The sequence below is a fragment of the Peromyscus maniculatus genome, chromosome 4 (genome assembly GCF_049852395.1).
Source record: "Peromyscus maniculatus bairdii isolate BWxNUB_F1_BW_parent chromosome 4, HU_Pman_BW_mat_3.1, whole genome shotgun sequence".
NCBI lineage: Eukaryota > Metazoa > Chordata > Mammalia > Rodentia > Cricetidae > Peromyscus > Peromyscus maniculatus.
In genome coordinates, this window is record NC_134855.1 from 39,639,026 (window position 1) to 39,663,443 (window position 24,418).

General features: G+C 35.5%; 1 protein-coding gene across 1 annotated transcript in view; it reads left to right on the plus strand.

Moving 5' to 3' along the window:
* The window catches only part of Psmd14 (proteasome 26S subunit, non-ATPase 14), an 88,102-nt gene that overhangs the window by 44,013 nt on the left and 19,671 nt on the right, over nucleotides 1-24,418 (plus strand). Inside the window, exons 4-8 of the mRNA XM_006984622.3 lie at nucleotides 7,412-7,483; nucleotides 7,709-7,828; nucleotides 10,100-10,170; nucleotides 11,100-11,250; nucleotides 22,832-22,939. Coding sequence (XP_006984684.1) covers nucleotides 7,412-7,483; nucleotides 7,709-7,828; nucleotides 10,100-10,170; nucleotides 11,100-11,250; nucleotides 22,832-22,939 — 522 coding nt within the window. The remainder of the gene's footprint in view (nucleotides 1-7,411; nucleotides 7,484-7,708; nucleotides 7,829-10,099; nucleotides 10,171-11,099; nucleotides 11,251-22,831; nucleotides 22,940-24,418) is intronic.

Below are 24,418 nucleotides of genomic sequence, written 5' to 3' on the forward strand. Positions count from 1 at the left end.
TTACAGAACTATATAATTAAATCAAGTTCTAATTTATATTTTTTGTTTGTTTAAGACATGGTCTTGCTAGGTATCCCATGCTGCCTGTGCCCTCACTGTGTAGCCAGGTTGGCCTCAACTGTGCAGTAGTCCTCCTGCCTCAGCTTCCCAAGTTCTGGGATGACAAGTGTGCTACCACTCCTGACATTCTATTTTTAGATGGAAGCATTCCTTTAAGTTTTAATATTTAGCCTTAGAAAACATTCAAGTGCTCCTTACTTTTTGGAACTGCTAGATATGTGTGTTTATTCTGAGTGGAATTGTATGAAATATAGACTATTTCTTTAGCTCTGGATGTTTGGGGTTTTTTTTGTTTTTGTTTTCTTCCTTGCTTAGATTACCTCTCTATGAAATTCTAGTGCTTTCAATTCTTGCAGAAGTTATTAAAGAACCTTGACCTTTAACCTCTTTAAAAACATGCTTTGTATTCTTAATGTGCTGGTAAATAGTTGTCATAGGGTCAGTAGAGTGCACAGGAAGAGTTGGCACAACGTAGAGCTGATAATTTTACAGCTGTGTTGTTGATTAAGCACCAGAAAGAGGATACCTGTTTTTCATTACTGTACACTATTAAGTGTACATTTACCTTAACAATAGTTAGAGAGCTTACTGTACTGTTTGATCTAATCAGCCATCAGATGTTTAATCTGAACAGTCACACTTGATTAACTGCAGTTATAGGGGATCCATTTTAATTTTCTATGTATCGTGGGCTATCACACGATTTTTCTCATAGTGAACCCCAGTCTACTAGCTTGGATAATTTTTCCCATTGGCTTATAGTTCTGTACACAATGTAGTCTAAAGTCAATGGTCCTCAAGTTTCATCAGGACTTAGAGTCACTGGAGGGCCTCTCTAGAACCCTGATTTCTGGGCTGTGCCCGTCATTTGTGATTAAGTAAGAATGTGTATTGCTGACAAGTTTCCAAGTGATACAAGTGGGACTAGTTCAGAGTTTGTGCTCTGAGAACTATTAGTCTAACAGTTGTATTCTGCCAGTTTTTTTTTTTTTTCAGGTAATTAAAAGTTTTCCTTACCAGACATCCTCATGGTTTTCTTAATATTTCATGTGTGTCATGATTTTTGTCATGCTCCTGTCCTGTGTAGCTCTAGATTCTGTGAGTAAAGGAGTCTTTAAAAGTTGAATCTCAGGGCTGGAGAGATGGCTCAGTGGTTAAGAGCACCGACTGCTCTTCCAGAGGTCCTGAATTCAATTCCCAGCAACCACATGGTGGCTCAAAACCACTTGTAATGATATCTGGTGCCTTCTTCTGGCCTGCAGGGACACATGCAGGCAGAATACTGTATAATAAACAAACAAACAAACAAATAAGTAAATCTCAAAAAAAAAAAAAAGAGAGAGAGAACTGACTCTCTGGCGGGATTTGGTAGCACACATTTAAAAAAAAAAAAGTGGAATCTCTTACTTAAAAGTCAAGAACTGGCCAAAAATCTGCATCCTTGAGTGCTTAAAAATACTTTGCACTAGTAAAACACTTAAGCCTACCTCTTTGCTTTATGGATTGATGACTACTTGACTTTCCTTCCATCACAGCCCTGGAGAATCTACCTTCATGCCAGTGTATTTGGTGGCTACACTCCTTGTAGCTTTCATTTTTGTTCCCTCAACTTTATTGAGCTATAGTTGACAAAATTGTATGGTCTTAAGTTCTACATATGTGTGATGATTTGATATGTATATATTTTGTGGAATGATTCTCTGAGTCATGGTAGTTTCATATGCATTACCCTTTTTCCCCCCGTGGCCAGCCCTCCCCCTCCCTCCCCCTTCCCCTCCCCCTCCCCTACTCTTTCTTTTCCTCCCTTTTCTTTCCCCTCCCCTCCGCTCTCCTTTAAGGGAGACTTCTTTTAAGATTCTAAATTAAAATATCTCCTATAGCTGGACTTGATGGCACACTCCTTTAAGCCCTAGCACTCGAGGCAGAGGCAGGGGGATCTCTGTGAGTTTGAGGCCAGCCTGGTCCCATGTAGTGAGTTCCCAAGACAGGTAGATCTACATAGAGAAACCTGTTCCTATAGCAACAGCTTAAGATACTTGCTTTAAGTGTGTGCTTATTGCTTTTTAAGATGACTAAAGGCATCAGAGGATGATGCTTTCCACTATGTTCTTTAATTGTAGGTTAAGTTCTTGGGTTTATTTGCATTATTTAAAGACCGTTATAAACATTCAAGTTCCTGAAAACATCTTTATTTACTCAAATAATTTCTAGAAGTGAAAAACTAGGTCATGAAGTTTGTACAACCCTAATGCTATTGCTATACATTGTTCAGCTGCCTTTGATGGATTATACCAGTGGATATCACCACCAGTGCTGCTCAGTGTTTTCTTCATTACCCTTCCCAAAGTGGACACTGTAAAACTTGTCTTCATGTGTTAATTGGTATTTCTTTAATTAAAGAAGGTCAGCTAGGGAGGCTGGACACTTTTCATGTTTATATCATTTTGTATTTCTTATATAATTAGCCTCTATATTCTTTGCTTGTGTTTCTGCTGAGGGCTTAGTAATTTTTAAAATTTGTTTGTGTAATGACTTTTTTTTGACATAACTAGTATGAGGCAACTAATTTCCAGACTAGTTTTCTTTTTAACTCTTAATCAGAAATTAAATTTTTGTTTTTGTTTTTCAAGACAGTATTTCTCTGTGTAGCCTTAGGTTCTGTTTTAAATTGTATATTATTTTATTGATTGTTTTGTACTTGTCAAATTCTGCTCACATAGACATTTGTTATTAGAAAAGTTTTTGCCATGCTTTGGTTTTCTTTTTTAATGTAACTCTTAATCCTCTTGGTTAATACTATAGCATGATATAGAGACCAAATTTAATTTTAAGTGCTTCCACTATTAAGCTAGATAAAAAGAAAAGGTAGATTATGTTCAGTTCTATGGTGGCAACTTGGAAAGCTAATGAAGTGAAATGTCCAAAATAACATAGAAGTCTAGTTAGGTTCAAGATGGAGAAACCTGAATTTATCCATACACTGATTGAAAAGTTAGAGCAGCTGGCTCTAAAAGTTGCTCTACAGTCAGATGTTTTAATAGTGAACTCTCTCAATTTGAAATGCTAGGTAATTCTAATGTATACACAGAACAGGATATAAAAATGGAAAACTTTGTAACTGGAGAACTTACAGACATTTCCAGATTATTTTATAAATCCTCCATATTGATATCAAAACCTAATAAAGTTAACAAAGAGGCCAATGCTACTTTTGATCTGAAAAACAAAATGTAAATACAACTGTTTAATTGATTTTGGAAAGTACAAAGATGATTTAATACTGTATAGTATTATTCTATTTCAGTGAAGAAGCACAAGCAGGTGAGCCATAGTAGCCACTGTGGCTTTTCCAGAAACCTGCAGGCTTAATTAAGGTGTGCATCCCAGACCCAATATTCAGAATGCTTTGAAGTCACAAATAGTAAAGCATCCCTCACCCCCATCCCCACTCCAAAATGGGATTTGTAGCAATTTGTATTTTTTGATTCTGGGTGCTTAATTGGGTTAGACTGTAGATGTTCTGAAATCTGAACATGCCTTCCTCTAAATCGTTCAGCTAAGTCAGTTTTTTGTTGACTAATTTTCTTAGTCTTTGTGTCATTACCTTTAAGCAACATATACAAGAATTTCTACTTTAAGTCAACTTGGAGGTACATGTACTTTTTAAACACAGGATTTTGTATCTAGAGTTTTCCTGCCTGGCCCACAGTCAGGACAAATCTCTCTCACCTGCCAGTCCCACAGCCTCTCAGACCCAACCAAATAAACACAGAGACTTATATTGCTTACAAACTGTATGGCCGTGGCACGCTTCTTGCTAACTGTTCTTATATATTAAATTAACCCATTTCCATAAATCTATACCTTGCCACATGGCTCGTGGCTTACCGGTCGGTACTTGACATCTTCCTTGTCCTGGTGGCTGCTGCACGCAGTGACTCCTGCCTTCCTGTTCTTTCTTTTCTCCTGTTAGTCCCGCCGATACTTCCTGCTTATCCACGGCCAATCAGGTTTTATTTATTGACCAATCAGAGCAACTTGACATACAGACCATCCCCCAGCACAGCCAAGTGCAGACCATCTCAGACACCTGCACTCAGGCCCGTGGTCCTAATCATCCTCTATGGGGACCTGCTGGGTAAAGCCACGAGGAATCCAAGAACGGGCTCCCACAGGACATACAGAACATCCCACAGCAGGATATTGTTCATCATTGTATTTGTTTAAAAGCAGTTTAATTCATCTTATATCATTTAGTATTTTTAAAAAAATTTTTTTGGTGTGTGTGTGTGTGTGTGTGTATTTTAAAGACTTGAAATTGGGTAGTTGTAGGTGAAACTTTTTTACTGTCCAGTACACTTACTCTTGTAGTGCACTAAACAAACCTGTTTCTAAAGACAGAAAAAGCAGGTTTCCCCATGATGTGCTGGCTGTCCTAGAACCCCCAGGCATCCCCTGGCAGCCTTCAGCAAAGCTGGAGTGCACCTTAGCACCCGGCTTCTTCCATTGCTCTACAGTCAGTCTTGTGTTTCCTTCCTTTCCCCCACTGACTTGGTAAGGTGTACATACACAGTGGTTTAAGTTTTAAGCAGTTAAAGGTCAAACGTCTTTCACATCTGTATTTCTAGAATAGTCACCATTGAGCTCTATCCCTCTTCGTTTGTAAGCGATAATATTGTATTCTATGTCATTGTATGGAACCTACAATAATGTTATTTTGTCCCTGTTTTTTTCTTGTGTAACTTCAGTTCTTACTTTTTAAATCTTGTCTTTCCTCCAGTATTTTATTACAGAGAAAAATCATATTTTATTGACAGAAGTTTTCTACAGTGTTTGCTATTCCAATTTTCAGTGACTTTTTGAATTATTGGTATGCTGGTCTACAGAACTATTTACCAAAAGACACTAGTTGTAGATTGTCTATAATTTCACATTTTTTTCCCCTCTTGAGGGCTAAGTCTTTGTTGTTTAGCTGTTGAAGTCTTTACATTCCTCTCTGAACTCAGTTTGCAGGGTCTTTAATGAGGTCTCTATTGCCTCATTGAGTTTTATTCAGAACAGGTGAGTGTGTAGAAATATTATAGCCTAGATGAGATGCTCACTGCTCTCACAGTCTTCATATTTATTCCACTTTTTCCTCCCTCTTCTTTTTTCAGTCTCACTGTACATTTAACTGCTACCAATCCCCACTTCTTGCCAGGTCCCCAACCCCCATGCCAAGGAATTTTATTCTCTGGCTAACATGATGAAGAGATAAAATAGGTGGCCCACACCTGAGAGGTCAGGAGACTGAAGACTTTGAAACCAACCTGGATCAGTTAGCAGGACTTTGCAGGAAGGGAGGGAAGGTGGGAGAGGGAAGGGTGGCAGAGACCCTGTTGGGGGTGGGGAGGAGTTCAGGGAGAGGTAGGGAGAGGAGAGATCAAAACAGTAACTATCACTGACTGTTGTCCTGCAGACAACACCCAACAAAAGGGTTAACTTTCTGTACCATTTTTATTGATTCATTTATTTTTCAGCAGGTATTGCTGAGTTCTTGCTATGTGCTAGATACTTTGCTAAGTACTGATTATATATAACACATAACAAAGGCAGTTTTCTTCCATTGATGACTGAAATAGTTTTTGGATTCTATCAGTGATATAGTTAGGTAAAAATGTGGTCTCTTATTTTTTTTTTTTTAATAATTATTTTCTGGCAAATTGAAAAAGGTTATTTCAGTATCTACAGACAACACATACAATTTTTAAAGTTGTTCTATGTCCAAGAAATAACTTGAATGTGGTGTTTTATTATCTTAAGGCTAAAGTATAACTTCCACAAATGTATCATCACATTTGACTTGATGGTCTTCAACTTTTTCTTAATCTGTCTTTAAAATTTTTATTTAATATTTATATTTTATATATAGAGAAGTGTTTGCCTTCATGTATGTGTGTGCACCACATATGTGCAGGGCCTGTAGAGGATAGAGGGGATGTGATATCCTCAGAAACTCAAGTTACAAACAGTTGTGAGCCGTCATGTGGGTGCTGGAATTCAAGCCTGGGTCCTCTGAAAGAGCAGCCAGTATTCTTTACCACTGAGACATCTCTCCAGCCCCATATCTTAATCTTTCCTAAGTTTCTTTGCTAAGTGGATGAAATTAGATTACTAAAACTTTTATAATTTAAACAAAAAGTATTTTGGCTTACCAATTAGTTTTCATTTTGAAAGTCTATTTGAAAGAAACAACGAAGCTGCATTCAGTAATGATAAATGAAGAGTCTGCACTTGGGACCATCTATGCTTAATACTTGCAGTAAACATTGGGACAATGCCCCAAATGTGACAGAATTTGGTGTATACATAGAAATATATGTAGACTGTTAGTGGAGTATGAGTAAAGCAGTTATTTAATTTCAACAAGTAAAAGCATAAAAGCAAGAGGGAATGAGTGGTTAGCAGATTTGACATGGTATAGAAAAGTAAAAAGGATCATAACAGTTAGAAACTCTGTTCTACACGTCTCAGTATTAAAGAAAGAAAGACAAACTTTTTAAATGATGTTTACTGCTTGGCGTGGAATTGTGTTTACTGGCTGCTGGGGTGAAGTTACCTTGAGGGTAAAGACCACAAGTTGCTCTGTGAGGCTCATTGTGACAGTCAATAGAGATTTGTTTCTTTTTGTGAATAAGTAGGATCTTTTTGGAGAAACTTAGTTGGTTCATTAGCCTGTTACAGTATGAAAGGCAATGGTCAGTTATTGGAAGTATTTTGTGCCACCTACCTGACCTTATCTAGTTTGTTCGCTCCTGAGGTGATGGCTGTAAATTTGTTGTGTGTGGAGAAGAGAACAACTTCATTAGGAAGTGCAGAGTATGCTGTTCATTCACAGCTCTTTCACCTAGGGATTAGAAGTCTTCTACCACCTTCCTCCCATTGTATCTATGAATCTGCAAAGTGATCCATCCCATAGCCCTAATCTGCATGCTGTCTGTAGCTAAAGCTCTGAAGAAGCTCAGAAGAGCCTTGAGTTTGTCAAGCTAGTCCAATAGAATTTGGCCTTCAGATTATATCATATTGTAACATAGTGGTAACAAATGTTATAGTAATTGACAATAATTATTTTGTAGCCAAGGTAGATGAGCACTGTGGAAGTAAACTTTATGCCCATTGGAAAGTTGTCAGGGTACTGAGTTTTGACTCTTACCTTTATGCTTAATAATTGTAGATGTCTTCATGATTATTTATATTGTAATTGAATAAAAAGATACTTGATTTTTTTCTAGAATGTTTTTAAAAGAATCAAGTTTATTTCACATGTAACTTTAATTCTGTGTGTTATAGTAATTGATGAACTTGTTTCTAGGGTCCACCTACAGATGCTCCTGCCGTGGACACAGCAGAACAAGTCTATATCTCTTCCTTGGCATTGCTGAAGGTAAGTGAGGAGTAGAGTTACTGGCTTAGAGCCTCCTTTGTAGTCGCTCTTTTACTTCGGCATATTTATCACCTTAATTCCCTCAGGCGTAAGCATTATTTCAGGTACATCTACAAAATAGGCTTTTACTTCCACAGAAGCAAAACAGGTTATTTGGCAGCATGGGTGTGTGTGTCAAGATCTCAAATCACTGGGCTTTGTGTCTGTGTATCTTCCTCTCTACAGATGTTAAAGCATGGCCGTGCTGGAGTTCCTATGGAAGTTATGGGTCTCATGCTTGGCGAATTTGTTGATGATTACACCGTCAGAGTGATTGATGTGTTTGCTATGCCACAGTCAGGAACTGTGAGTACTTCTTTATGTTGGCTGCTGCTTGTCTTGGTTTTCTTCTCCTTTCATAATTAAAAATAACTCTTATTTCTTTATGTTTTTTATTTTGTAGTAGGAAGCAGCAATTGTAACACTGATAGTATGAATTTTATCTTGTATTGAATTAAATCAGTCCTTTAACTACACCACAGACTCTTATAAACTGAATGGTGCTAGAACTAAATCCCTTATTCTTTCCTTTAGTGAGCCAGACAAGCTGGATTTAAAAGTTAGTTGCTATCAAAGTAGGGTACTATACTAATTACTCTGAATATTTGATCAAAGTTTTTAGAAACTGTATAAAATTTGAATTCATGTAAATGAATCCTCCTGTGAGGTTTCCATTGTTTTGAAGTCTGTGATTTTTTTTTTTAATTTGCTATGTAGGGAGGTGAATGACTTTCACCTGTTAAGTAAGTAGTGAAATGTAGATTTTTGAAAGCACTCTACACTGTTTAAAATGTCTTCTTTTTAGAGATAACTTTATTTTGCCTTTTATTTACTGAAGGAGATTTTTATAGAAAGTCATCATTTAGGCTGTTTTGTTCATTTGTTTGAGATGGGGATCTCACCATATAGTCCTTGCTGGCCTGGAATTTTCTACTTAGTATAGGCCACCTTTGAAATGACAGAGATCTTCCTGACTCTGCATTGGGGTGCTGAGATTAAAGGTTTGTGCCATTGTGCCCTGCTGTACTTAAAAAAAAAAAGTGGGGAAAAAAAACAACAAACAAACAAAAAACCAACCCCAGTGATCAAAGGCAATGCAGTAGCTTATGCCTTGAGTATCGGCACTGGAGAGGTGGGGGGAGGAGATGAGGAATTCAAGATCTTCCTTGTGTTGGATATTCATTTTGAAGCCATTCTTTCCCACATCGAGACAATTGTCTCAAAACAGAAATTATCAGTGTTAATTCTACCTGTTTTTCCAAACATGAATGTACCATTCATTTTCACCCGTGTGTTTTCTGTGTCTCTGCTGTGGCCCTGCTCTTGTTAAGGCCGGCAAGGCTTATAAGGTGAAGCTGCTTGCTCTGTTTGAGAATCCTCACATACTAAGGAACAGATTACATGCATTTAAATGATGCCATGCATACACACACACATGAAACAAGTATTTTCTGTAGACTAGATGCTACAGTATGCAACAGATTTGAAAATAATACAAAACAATGGCAAAATCTGTAATACATCTTGGGTTTTTTGTTGTTATTTTTGTTGTTGTTGGGTTTGTTTGCTTTGCCTTTTTTGGGAAATTGATTTGGAATTCTTTGTCTTTCTGGATATCCATTATACTTTTTGTTTGTGGATATAGAAGCACTATATTATCCACAATTTATATTTAGATTTAAATCTTGGTCTGCTATTACATCTCCCTTCTCTCTCTCTCTCTCTCTCTCTCTCTCTCTCTCTCTCTCTATATATATATATATATATATATATATATATATAAACTTATTTCTGTTACAGGTGGTCCCTATATAGATAGGTAATCAGGATAATAATTCCCTGTAATGTTTGTCTGACAGTGTAAGATAGGCTGCTTTGATGCTTATGCCACTCTGTGTAGTAGAATCAAGTCAGTAGACTCTTCTGTAAAGGCTTCTGTCTGCATATTCATCCCCCTTTCTTCCTTATCTCCCCTCCTTCTCCCTGGATCCTACCCTTCCTCTTCTTCTCTTCATTCTCTCTCTTCATCTCCTCTTTAAAATAATGAAAACAAAACTCCGAAAAGATAGTCTTAGCTCAGCATCAGAATGCATATTCTTGTTTTCCAAAGGTGCCTCTTTATTGGAATTCATGTTTGTTTGGTTGGAGGAAGTGCTTATATTAAACTGGCTTATTTACCTGGATTAGATTTACATTCCTGATGCTGAAATGGTATTAGGAAGTATGCTTGCCATAGGTAGTTGTAACTAAAAAAAAATCAGTTTGTTAGCTGTTTGGTACTTCTGATGATGTATATAATCAGAAATAGATAGAGATATAGTAACAGCTATAAACTTTGACACCCTGAATGTTGTCTCAGTCATTAGTTAACAGCAGTTTGGTACTTGACAGTTTTAGAAATTTTGTGGGTATAAGTCTTAGAGTTCAATGACTTGAGTAGCTATCAAATACATGTATCAAAACCTATAAAATTTTAATACAAAATTGGGGGTAGACTTTTGTTGTTGTTCATTTATAGTATGTTTCCTTTCCCCCAAGGTTTCCCAAAGTCTTTTTTTTTTCCTCTCCTTAATCTAGGGTGTCAGTGTAGAAGCAGTTGATCCAGTATTCCAAGCCAAAATGTTGGATATGCTGAAACAAACAGGAAGGTAGGTGTTATACACATTATTTTTTATGAGTGAGCAATAGTTTTGGAAATGTACCTTAAAGTTTTTGAGCATCATTCCAAGGGGAAGAATCAGTGTAGTTGATCTGCCTATGTGGTGCCTGTTGACATCCTGAATGAAAATCTACCAAGCAGAAAACTGCCTTCTATTAAGATTCTCAGCTGTCATGTCATAGGCTTGGGCTATAATGTCCCCCTGTTTAGCGTCTAGAATTACTTTCTTTTTACTTGTAATTGAAAGACCTGGTATGTTCTTTGTGTTTGAGAATTTCAGCCAAATGCCGTTCTGATAAATGTTTGTAGACATGAGTTTTGAAGACTGTATAATCCAAGTGTTTGTCCCTCAGACTAAGTCTCCCAATAGTGGTCGTTCTCTTGCTCAGATTCTTCTACTGTGGAAAAAACTTCAAAATTCCTGTTAGCAAAAGGCTCAGCAGCTGAGCAGAGCAGTGCAAATTGGTTTTTGACTGAGTTCCTAGTTCTACTGCTGGTTTAATTGATATTTAATCCTTTCACAACAGTGGATCCTGGTGTCCATTGTTAACAAATGGACTCTGTGCCTGAAAAATCCAGCTCCCAGAGCTAAGGAGTTAAAGAGGAGATATTTACTTGAATGCTGAAAGGCTAAAAACTGGCTCTGAGGAAGTGTGGTAACAAGGTGAAAAACTGAAAGCCTTATCTACCACTGCTAATGTGCCTCTCTTAATGATAGCACTCCTTTGTCACACTTACTCATTTCCATGTTTTCTGGAGAATATGGTGTCCGATTTCAGAGTTCCTAATGGTGCTTTTTCACACCTGTATGTTTTTCATCTTTTCTTAATTTATACCCTGTTAGTGTGTTGTTTCTCTTCATATCATCAGTGTATTACTTGTTGTGTTCTGAGTGTCTGAATGCCCTCTTTGTTTCAGGCCTGAGATGGTTGTTGGTTGGTATCACAGTCACCCTGGCTTTGGCTGTTGGCTGTCTGGTGTGGATATCAACACTCAGCAGAGCTTTGAAGCCTTGTCGGAGAGAGCTGTGGCAGTGGTTGTGGATCCCATTCAGAGTGTAAAGGGAAAGGTAGAGTCAATTCTAACTTGCTTGCCATATACTGCCACTTTTTATACACATACATGTAAAAAAAATCCTTTGTATTTGAAAGAATTCTTAATAAAACACACATACACAAATGCTTTTTATTTAAATCATACAAGTCCATGAATATATGGCATGCTATTAGCAATTTAACAAATTATGTAGGGTTTTATTTTTAGTTTACTATTATCATGAATGAATGTTTATCCTTAATTAAAAAAAAATTTATGAATTTGAATTTTAAGCCATACTAAAATCTTTGTATATCCCATTTCCATGTTTCATAAACATGTATAAAATCCTATGTATACATTATACATATAGGATTGCTGTATATAAAATACAATATATATTTGCTGCTTTATACATTATTAATATTTTAATAAATAACACATTTTAAAAATGTTTATTTAAAGGGCTCTGTTTTTCAGACACTATGTAAGATGTATTTTCCAAATATTTTAGACAATGAAAACTTGCCCAAAGACTTGGTAATCAACCATTCATGTATTTGTAGTGAGGACACAGATGAATGATTAAATATGCTGACTGATTCTGAAAAGAGGTTTAACTTGCAGAGCACATTGGGTTATATTATTCTTTGTTGAAATCTCTTTTGTTCTTGTTTAGTTCTCTCTCTCTCTTTTTGTTCGTTCTTTCATTCTTTCTTTCCCCTTAGTTCTTTCTTTCTAGCCCCATATGCCATTTTCCTATTTCCTGCCTCATGACAGCAGGGTGCAGCTCTATTATCACCTTCACAGAGCTGTCTGCAAATGTGAGAGGCAATTCGATTTTGCTCAACCACAGGGAGAGTGGATTAGAAAAACTACAGAACATACAGAAATTGGCTAGGTGGTTACTGCTCTAAAATACTGCTGAGGTGTCTTGTTTGAGCATGTACTTCCATTGTTAAAGGAAAATCATAATACACTCACGGAATCCTTTTTATGCAGCTTTTACGAATAATTTTTAAAGCACTTAGAAATAAATATTAGCTTGATATCTATTAGACCTAGAGTTTGATAGTGGTGTGGATTACATTTACATCTACTCAGCAGCTGAAACAAACTAAGTGTGATTGTTAAAACACAGATTCTTTGTGTTACAAATTTGAAATTGAATGTGTTTTGATACCATATTATTACAATGTATAAAAATTGAGGGCTTCTTTAAAGCATGATCCTATGAGATGTAATGTAGCTTTTCAAAGGCAAAAACTGTCCCCCAAAACAATAATAATACCAGCTGACAGACTAACAATTTAAGATAACTTCTAATGTTTGCTGTATCCCTGTATCTGAATTTATTTGCCTTCTCTTTTACTTAGTATGTTGTGACTTAATACTGATGAAGGAATTAAAAATCCTTATTGTTTACTAGCTTTATGATTTAAACTACAGAATAATTTTCTGATGTTTAAGGTGCCTTTTCAGTAGCATAATTTAATAATCATTATTATTCTAGAAATACAGAATTAAAACTTGTGAAGCTCCCACCACAGTAATTTACAAGCAATAATTAGGGTCTATCTCTCAAGTATAATTCTAAACAGCAGTTTTAGCTTCAAAACTTACATCCAAGTGTTGTGTAATACTGAATTCTCACTAGTTCTAGTTAGCTGCAATTCATATTACAATGAAAATTACAGTTAAAACTATACTTATGGCATAGGTTTTGACAGTGTTGTCTACTTTTTCAAAATACATAAAATGACTATGTTAGCTGAAATGATGAGGGTTTTGGCAGGATATTGTCCATCTCTGTGACGTCTGAGTTTGGTTGTGACTTATTACTCTTACCTGTCAAGAGCTTTTGACCTTTTGACAGTGTAAATCAAACTAAACACTAGTAAATCCATGATGGACTATTTTAGTTAAATCATGATACTTAAGAATATAAATTTATAAAGAATAAAGAATGAAGAATAGCATTGTACTTTCTCTTCCTGGTATGTGAATTATCAAAATTGTCAAAATATTTAGTAAAACAGTGATTAGATCAAGAGTTAAAATGACAGTTTTTATGTAAATAACTAAAGTTGGACTCTTGTTCATACTTTTAAAACCTTTCCTATATATTTTCATTTTTATAAATTGCAGTATCATCTATGTTATTGAGCAGTTTAGATAATTATGGATTTCATTTTTTGTCATCTTAATTCATTCCCAGTAAGCTTAGTTTTCATTTAGTGTGACTTGAGTATAGTATAATTTATTGAATAATATCTATATTAAAGTAATAACTTACTCTAATATCTATAGTATCTATATTAGCGTAATAACTTAATCCTAGACTTAATCCTAGAGATAGACTTTACTTCTGTTACTGTTGTTATTTTTATTACTGGTAAAAGTAAACATAGAAATCCAACTCTATAAATATAAAATTATATAGCGCTTAAGCTTTTTTATTTGCTCTTCAATATTAAATTTTATGGGTTATTTATAACCAGAGTAACTTAGGAGTTTAAAGTGAGCATCAGCCTTTTAAGTTAAGTGTGACCAAGTTATCACTCCTTCAGGTTCCTGTGGCCTAAGTCATGGAAGAGAACTTCAGTGTTTCTCTAAATTCTAAGCAATAGTTCATATCATTTATAGTAGGTACTATGTATGAATTGACTTTTTCCCCAGGTGGTAAGTGTTCTATTAATTTTATGTTTAGATAGGTTTATTCCCTTGGACCTTTGGTGACATCCCTAGGACCAAACAGTAAGATCACCATACATAATAAAATGCACTATATGATGAATCTGTATCACTCATTCAGTGCATTATATAATACCAATGTTTTTAAGTGATACAAGAGAAAATCTTTGCTGTTTGAATTTATAATGTAAGTGGAGAGTAAACTCAGAGATTACCAGTGAGCTCTTGAATTCAACTATTTAGTGAAATAGTTTCAAGATCCTGGTTTTTAGTTTTCAGTTTATTTGTAAAGTATACATATCCAGATATTTTATACTTAGAGCTTTAAATGGCACAGTGGTGGCCTCTTGCCTAGCTTACTGTGTAGTCTACCTGCAGTGGGGCTTGATCCGGACCAGTTGCTTTAGAAGTAGATTCAACTGTCACACTGCTACACTTCTTTCATGTGTCTATTGTAGGGTTACTTTGAGCAGCATCTGAAAACTGCTATGCAACTCATTTATACACTTACATGTTATTTCTTTAAAATATTATTGATTTAGAGAATTAACTTTCTTTGACTAGGTCGCTGTTAATGAATATATAGATGCTGCAGTGTAGTGCCTGTGTTCTGCTGCAAACTAAATAATGACCATTTAGTCTAAGCAGTGGCTGGGTTTTCTTGAAACATGTTTATTAATCTAATGAGAAACATTCAATAAACTTTTGAAAATGGAATAGTGATCTAATTGCAGATCAGAATCCCATATTTGCCAATATCTAAAAGTATACTTTGATAGCATACATGGTAAGTGCAGAGTAGACTAGAAAACAGTCTGCACTGAGCAAAGCAGGCTAAGCTGGGCTAAGCATTGGAGGCTGGGTCATGAAGACATCACCAAAGAAGAAGCACTTGTGCCGTGTGGGAAGACTGAGTAGAAATGCTGTACTAGGTGGCGTGGGTCTATTTTCATTCTTTCACAGATACTAGAATTTAAAACAGGGGATCTTTTACTAAACATGGAGCTCTGGAAAATAAATACAAACAGGATAAATGAATTAGAGAATGATTATTCTAAGGTCTTACCCCTGCCCCCCATGTTTAGGGATTAGGAAAATGTAATTTTCACAATATTTCTTATTAATTTTAAAATGGTGGTAGTTTCGAATTAATTAATAGTTCTACTTTTTCTCATTTAAAAACAAGTATGTAAAGAGAAAAACTCATAGCCTTTATACAGATGATACAATTATAAATTTCCCAACAAGATTTTAATGGCATGGAAGGGAATAAATACTATATAGAAGTAGCATTTATTTTAAGCTAAAACTTTTGTGTTAATAATGCAATCACTGAGCTAGTTGATTTTGCTTTAGTATTTGCTATTCATTTACAGTGCTGTGATTATGTTTAAAATTATTTTGAAATCAGATGTATTAGTTTAGGAAAAAAGAGTTTAAGACAATGAATGTCCCATTACCTATGAAAATATCATTGACTTTTGGCTTATTGAATGCTTTTACTTCCCTAATCATCTAATTATCTCCAGCCATTCACACTGTATACCCGGCATGTACTAGAGACACAGAAAAGAGAAAGCTTCGTCTCTTACCCTTAGTATAAGTTTTGTGTGGGTAAACTGTGGCTTTAGTAAGAACTCTTTCCTGCAATATCACGTTAATTTTTAAGATAGTAGATATTATAGGTGGTTGACATTAGCTCTTCTGTCAGGTTTAGGGGGGCTTTTCTGAACCTAGGCCTTAGTTTTGAGAGGTTTAATGTTTAATGTGTTACTTAATTTCCTAAGAAGAATTGATTATAGAGGTAAATTTTCTTCAAAAACATGGGGCATTTCTCAGTTATTGTTAGGCTGTTAGTTAGCAGAGTAATAGATGTTTAATGCCATGTTTTACATTCCAAATAGACTTATTGTATAGTTTTTATTCTGAATGAAACGGTATTCTGTGAGACTTTCAGTTTGGTCTGCTCTGGAAGGGCTACATGCACTGAAACTAAACAGTAGCAAGGAAAAGAGAGTATGTATTGTCAAACCTAATGATGAGGGTTTTTGAATAGATAATTGATAGCTTTTTTTTCACCCATAAAACAGTACACAAAAATACATTCTTGGAGTTCTTCATTTTGTTATGTATTTATTTTATGCACTTTGGTGGTCTTTATTATGAAGTAGATACACAATATTGAATCCTTAAACCCTGCTTTTGTGTAAGTGAAATTTAGTCTTTTCTAGTTTTTGTGTTAGTGTAGTTATTATATCAAATAGCTTGCTAATGACTAGTGTACTTGCTTTAGTGTCCATATAGGTAGGTATAAATCAAAGTTCTATCTCTTATAACTATAAAATCTTATTTAATTTACTTGAGTTGTGTAAACCTTAGTTTCCTTATTTATAAACTGAGGTTATTTTGGTTATTATCTGTTACAATTTACTTTTTGATTATTGAGATGGTTTGGTAAGACAATTTCTACCTATAGTAAGCAAAATTTAAAATGGTTAAATTATATGTAGGAATTTAGTTGATGTTTTTCATGCTAAATACATTTATTTTTTGAGAAATAGTAATTTGAAGGCTATGATTTGATTTTCTTTAAAGATGATAGTATAGTACAAGAAATGTACATAGATACTTTACCTGCCCATTGCCATGTTAACACTTTTAAACTTTAGTCTTTTAGTACCTAGGGACTTTTCATCCTTTACTTTATATGGACTAATCAATAGGAACATCAGTTTTATTACCACGGTTTGTATACTAGAAGAGGATCTAAAATCACTTGTTCATTTTGTGTAGGCTGACTATAACTACCAGAGTGAGTTGGTATCAGACCAGCAACATATAGGTGATAGGCTCTTGAAGCTCATTAGAAGTCCCCTAAGGAGCTCAATATTAAGTGTGCTATTTGTCACCTGTGAGTTGAGAAACGTCTATTATACATGAGTAAAGAGTCTAGACAATTTTCGTTATACACATACCTACACTACATACGTGTGTGTATGTAACAACAATCAAAGGAAAAGGCCATTCATTTGAAAGGAAACAAAAGGTGGAGGGTGTTCATGGGAGGGCTTGGTAAGAGGAAAGGGAAGGGGAAAAATGTAATGTAATTATAATCACAAAAATATTTTTTAAAGATAGCATTGTTTAATGACGTTCTTTTTTTTCTATTTTTAAGGAAAAAAATCTTGAAATTTATCTCAGTTTCTCATTTTTTTTCATATACCAAGTGTCTTAGGATAGCAAATTTATAGTTAGATTTGATTTTTAGGGAAACTTTTCACATTGTTTACTCTTGCAGTACTATTCTTTTGTTAGCTATGTCAGGTTAGATGCTTCAGGGATCATATGCCAAAATGAAATTAGACGTGTGACAGATTTATTTGTAGAAACACTTGTAATGATTAAAGTCATGGACCTTCAGACAGATGTTAAATTTGACCTTGGGTTGGGAAATAGGAAACTGGCTCAGGGTAGGAAAAGCCTGACCATAGGCTGATGGAGAGTTGTTGAGTCATAGTTTTCAGAGGTGTCTTTATTTTGGCAGAGATGGCTAGATTCTTGTATTATGGTTGTGTTTAGTCACTGGCTGGGAGCAGCCCAGGGGATGTATTGCCTGGTGTGACTATCCTGTGGATTAGAAAGAAGGTACAGCAGCTGGAGTTAGAAGTCAGCTGTGCTGTCCACAGCAGGCTCTATTAAACAGAGAGAGATCTGACAGGAACAGCTCACTGAGTACCACAGTTCACAAGAACTGTAATGATAAGCACACATGTATTATTTAATCTTATCACTAACTCAGTGAAGTATCACTCATAAGTAAACAAGGAGATTGAGACATTAAGTAACTTGTCTTAGGTAACTTGGCTAGCAGGTGATAGACTAGAATTTTAACTTTGAGAGGAGTCTGGCTCACACGTAGGCACTCATGCTCCTATACTATGCCGACTATATGCATATACTAAAAAGTTCCTTTTATGACTTAAGTATATTCTTTTCATAATGTTTCGTGATCTAGAAATGTCTAATTACCTTTGCCATGCTAGTTTCTAAAAATTGATTTGTTTTCATTAAGGGATATATGTTTGAAACTTGTGGATTTAACTCTTTGAATTTTGATGCATGTCTTCACTTGTCAGCAAAGTACATTATGCTAGTTCTGCCCCATCCCTATTCTCCCCCAGTATATTGAAATTGTAGTACAGATCTGCAGCTACAGTAAGCAATTCTCTGAGGATGAAGAAAGAACTGTACATTCACATAGGAATTTCTTTTCCAGAGCTAAAATTGACATTTTATAAATAATTTCCATGTTTCAAACTTGAGACCAAGAAATCACAGCAATTCAGTGATATGCATTTGGCATGAGTCAGTTTTAGTTCTTAGTGCTTTTCATTGGAAATGGCATAAAAAGTAAGATATCTCTGAATTTTTTATGCTGTGGGCTTGCAAGAGACAGAAAATGTTTTTATCTTATAGACGCATGGCAGTGCACAGCAGCAGAAGTAACAAAATGGTCACAAACCTCCTCAGTATTTCCCAGGTCACATCATTCATTCTTAATTTTTAAAGAATCTAGAAACAAACTAAGCAGTCGATAACAGGCTGTTTCCAGGCAGCAGTGTTTGGTGTGCTGCTGCCCTTCTCCTCATGCTTCTCATCTTCATAGTGATTTAGAGATGGGTCTGTATGTCACTAGCGTTACATGCTTTAAATATGTAACCCTGCTGCTCACTGTGGTGTCTTTCTTCCTTTTTCTTTCTTTTCTTTTCTTTTTTTTTTTAAGTATTTAGCATCGATTTTAGTCTTATTTTTTATTTATTCATTTATTTCTAGGTATAGGTCTTAGGCTGACCTGTATAGTTATGGAAGATCCTGATTATTTACATCTCCTAACTCTTTAAGCTCAAGAAAGTGAATGCATTATAGATGTTTTAATATCAGTTCTTTCTTTTGCTGTGTATTTCTGAAACACTTCCATTGGTCGTTGACTTCAGTGTAAGTGCGGTTAGAAATGCCACTGGAAGCTCCAATGAGAGGAGGTGGAGGAGAGGCATTGGCAGGAACCACTGCCAGAGTATATCTGCAGTAAAATACTTTTCATTAAATTATGTGGAGTGTTGCTTAAAGAAAAAAGAGCTTCCTTTGAATGTAAAAATTGGGATTGTAGTGTGATGCTTTAGAAATTTAGTCTGCTCTTTTAGTGACCTAGGGAAACATGGGTTAAAAAATAGCATGTAGAATGAACTGTGGTATACTCATGGAAGAAGTTAAAAAAAAAACATGGATTAAAATGAATTTGAAAATAATTAGAGCTTAAATCCTAAGCCAGATTCATCATTAAAATGAAATGATAGGTCCTTGACCCTTGGGTGTGCTTGGAATAAACATGGAACTCAGCATTGTTTTTAAAACTATTTTGCTTTTGTAAGCTAAGACAGATGTACAAGAAAGATGCAGTTTTTATTTTGTATTGGCAGCTTCCAAATATTTAGTATCTATTTCCAAGAGTTGCAATTAGTAAAGCAACCATGGTACTGAAGTCTGCACATCCCACAGCTAATTATATTTGCAAGGTCAGAGTGAATACATATTTTCAGAAAAATAAAGGGTTATATAAATATGTGTCTTCTACTTGGCTGTTATATCACAGTTTGTTGATCTGGAGTATAATGTGTACAATTCACAAATTTGTCTGATAACAGAAAGTGGTGTGTGATTGTGTTTATTTTACTAACCAGTATATTCACAGCAATCACTTCCAAATATCTCTCCAGTAAAGATGTGTTAATTACAAAACAGACAAGGTCTTCTATTATATTAAAGCTACTAACAAGAAGACAGCAGGAATCACACATGTAAATAGCATCATCAACCCCTATTTTAGTCCTCTGTTTTGATCTGTGAGTTGCGCATAGACCAAAGGTGCTATTAAAGACTGAGTGTATGAAATAGGCAGCATTATATGAACAAAATTTATTCAACAAGAAAACAGACCTTTAACATGAATTTAACAAGCCTGAGAAATTATAAACTATCATATGCTGCAGATTCATGCAGTGATAATAAACAAAAAAAGGAAAGTAAGAGGTTTCCCTAAGCTAGCCAAACTGCTAATGGTTTTGTTATAAGCTGTCTACTGTTGCGGTGACCTCTGAAAAGTCTCAAGGCACTTGTACCAGAAAAAATTAACTGGTCAGGCTGGGAAATAGAGATTCAGTGGGTTTGCAGGGCTTCAACATGGACAGGAATTTTTTATTTTTCATCCTTCAGTGTGGAGGTTATTGTTGCTATGAGGAGGTGATTTTGATGCAGTCTTTGTTTCTTTTTTAAAATTTTGAGGTGCACAAAACAAACTGGTTTCATGTATACATATTCAAAGTGAGCCATGAAAACAGCAGGATGCTTTAAGAATGGATTACTCCTTCTTCCCCGCCTCCCTTCCGTGTCTTGGAGGTTCTTTGTTTAGTATGTTGCATGTTGGATTTATTTTCCTAACTGTGGAGTGACCACTTTGCTGTCATTCTGTTGCATCATTCTGTAAATACACAAACATGGGGAAACGCCCTGAGCTTAAACACACCTCCAAGTTCTCACTAGGGCTTTTTTTTGAATCTTACTGTGGCATAATTAACACCTTCTTCACCCATTGCTCATTAGTGTACTGGACATTAATGAGTCTATTTTGATAGGTTGTTCTAAAGGCAAAATCCACTTATTCTCACAGCAGAAAAGGCAATTATAAAATTGTACAGAAATTAAAATGTGGAATATATTGCCATATTTATTTTTTTATTGCATGCTAAATCTAATTTTGGTCTGCAGGTTTTTGAACATGTTAGTTTCCTCAAGACAGTTGCTATAGCGATGGCAGAAAATTCCTTTAATCTTAGTGTAATCATTTTATTGTTGCTCAGGAACTGCCAATCTGGACATGTCATTTCATATGGGTCATAATTGACTAGTTGAACAACATTAAATTCTTAAAGCATTGTTGTAATACTTTAAAAAAAAATTCAGGGTTAAAAATAGATCATGATACCTACCTAATTATGACCTAACTGGCATTTTCATTTTCTTTTATGATATTTCACACCTGCTTTTATAATATTCCATAGAAATGACACATTTTTGCATGAAAATTGCTGTCTAATGTTTTAGTTCGAAAGCAGTTGGTATAAAAACGTATGTAAGCCTTTCATTGGGATATAATATGAAATTTCCATAGTTTGTGAAATTTTTTCCTAGAAATGATTTTTACTGAACTCCAAGAATGGAATCATAAAGCAGTTGAAACAAAACTGATTATTTGCTGTCTTATATTTACCATTAATAGTTAAGAACAGTTGTGTAGGGTTATGATTAAATACTTGGCTTTGAAGCAAAAGGAACGAATTTTGGGAACAATTCAGACCACAAGAATTGAAAGCAACATTAAAACTTATTATTATCACTATTAGGACATCTGAAGTTTACAAAGACCTTATACTGTCTTGTTTAATGTGTTGGTGTCATGTTATGTTTGCTGTGACTGTAACCTTTAGACTTGTCACAGTGGGTAGAAACACTTCTTTGTGTGAGGCAGGGTTTCACCATGTAACTCCGGCTGGCTTCAACCTCACAGACATCTGCCTGCCTCTGCCTCCTCCACAATGCTGGGATTAAAGGCACGTACTATCGACAGGCGGTGGTGGCGCATGCCTTTAACCCCAGCACTTGGGAGGCAGAGGCAAGCCAATTTCTGTGAGTTCAAGGCCAGCCTGATCTGCAGAGTGAGTTCCAGGACAGGCTCCAAAGCTAAACAGAGAAACCCTGTCTCAAAAAACAAAAATAAAGGGGCGGGGGGGGGTGCACTACCAGGCTTGGTTAAGAAGCCTTTAAGATAGCTTTTTATACCTCATTATATTGCAGTTGGTTTAACTTGAAAATAATAGTTTTTAATAATTCAGTGTACTGAAACAAGTTGTATAACTGAAAACAAATCCAGATAATAGTGACTTTTATAAAACACTGATAGTCTTGGTTGTTAATACTTTTAAAAGTAAATCAAGAAATACTATATTTTCAAGTCTTGTTTCAAGATTGTCTTGGAAAGAGGCAGTCTGCCTTAGTATCACATGGTTTTACCTAAAACTTCACATTCTTTTAAGTTCTTTCAAATTTAATGATTACTATAAGCATGTCAGCAATATGATAGTGAGAAATAGCTGATTCTTGCTTAATCTCTTGATGTAAGAGCTAATTAACATGATACTGGGTTATGAAAGAACAGTTTCTTTTCTGTGAACTTACAACCATGTTATATTGTTTCTGTCTGAAAGCATGGGTGACCTTGGTTTTCTTATATTGTGCCTCCTAGGCTTGGCAGTGGATTGGATGTTTAAAGCCATCAGACAAGATATAAAGTATTTCAGAGTCAGAAGAAGTAAAGGGTATCTGACTAGTAGAGAATACATGGGCAAGTGACGTGCTGGCTGCAATTTTGTTGTCATTTCAAGTACTGTGATGGCGTAATTGATGTGACAGGGCTGGGTCTTAGATGTAGTCCCTTAGCTTGTGCTCACTTTCAGTTTTCCTTTCCCTGTCATTCATTTTGACTAGGAAAATTTTAGGAAACAAGTAAGCACAACAAGGAAGGTTATTTGATGTATGCTTAGTAATGACGTGTTTTTAATAATAAAGACACTAAGTTAATATTTTGCTGCTTCATGGAAATCACAATAATTGGTGTCACCTTACATTACAAGATAGAGGGTGGTATACTGATGGCACGATCAGCAGGAGGTTCTTTTTATTAATATTATAATTAAATGATTTTCTGGAAATAGGCCAGAAACAGATGCAAGTTGATCTTGCCTTGTCCACTGTTGCTTGGCACCATGACTTGTTTTTAAAAAGAATTGACTTGACACCTTGTTTTACAGGTTGTTATTGATGCCTTCAGACTGATCAATGCTAATATGATGGTCTTAGGACATGAACCAAGACAAACGACTTCAAATCTGGGTCACTTAAACAAGCCATCTATCCAGGTAATGACTGTATTGGTAACGGGTTAAAACTATTTTATGTTTAAATATGCTGTCATCATTGGAAGATCTAATTCTTAATCATTTTAATTTTCTTATAAGCAGTCTTTTATTGTTAATGTTTTAAAAGAGCATCCCAGCTTCTTTTGAGGCTGTAAATGTGAATTTAGCCTGTGTAACAGGACAAAACTCGTGTGTGTGTGTGTGTGTGTGTGTGTGTGTATAATTTTTTTCTTGATATAGCAAGAAAAGATGAGCCAGGTGGTACACACCTTCAATCCCAGCACTCAGGAGGCAGAGGCAGGTGGATCTCTCTGAGTTTGAGGCCAGCCTGGTCTACACTTGTATCTAGTTAGTATCGAAGAGTGGCAGGGGCGGGTGGCAGTAGAAGTCTTGGGTGGGAACAGTTAGCTAACCTATATTGGTTTCTAAACAGTCTTCAGAGCAAAAAAAAAAAAGTAGAGGAAAAACAGGCAATGTATTTTAAGAGGTCACAAGAAACAGCTCTTAGGTAATGCTTAAGTCTTTCTACCTTTTTTGCTTTATCCTCATCTTTGGTTAATTCTGTTAGACACATACAATCATCACTTGTGGTAAGTTTGTATTTTCTTTGTGTAGTGCTGTCAACCACTGTTAGAGTAGTTGTTTGGTGTTCGGACACTTCATATCCATTTGAGTGGTTCTTGTTTTCTTTGTTCCGTTCACATGCTTCATTGTTTAAACACAAGCCTTTATTGTCTGTAAGAAATTATGTTAAATGTGTTTTTAAATGCACAGTCTGTGTCTGTGTAGGTAATTATTTCTCTAAAGATTAATTAATAGGACAAAAATACCATGTTTGATTGCATAGGACACTCAGGACAAAGACATTATAGTAGCTACTGCTATTCCCCCTCCGAAACCTTGTTTTGCCTCAAGGTTTTCTTTGGGGAGTTGTGGCGTTAACAGTTCACCAAGGTCTAGCCTTGGTTATCATTGGTAACTTTGTATTTCTGGACACTTGCTGTTGTCATTCACTTGAACTCTTCATCACAGTGAAACGTTTTGTCTCAAAGAACTGAGGTATGTTGCTTTTGGAAAAAAAAATTTTTAACGAGTTGGGGGAACTACAGAGAATAATGAGTATGAAATAAGCTACCAGTGATTTTGATTGGGCACAGACAAGCCCATACTTGCATGTTCCAAGAGAATATATTATTGGGTCTGTTTAGCCCATGATAATGACCTTTCTCATACACCCCCATAGCATCATCCTGCTTCATTATTTTCTACAAAAGGTTAAATCGCATCTCACAATCTAGAATCATTGTGATTACTACATGGTATATTTCTGCCAGAAGTTTTTACTAATTGCAAGTCGCCAGCTACCTGTTGCATATTTTCCCTTTTTAAATTTAAATGCTGCCTTTTAACTTAAAAGACAGAATTGATATTGAAATCTGTTTCTTTCGTACTAATCCACTTGGTAGTATTTAATCATGC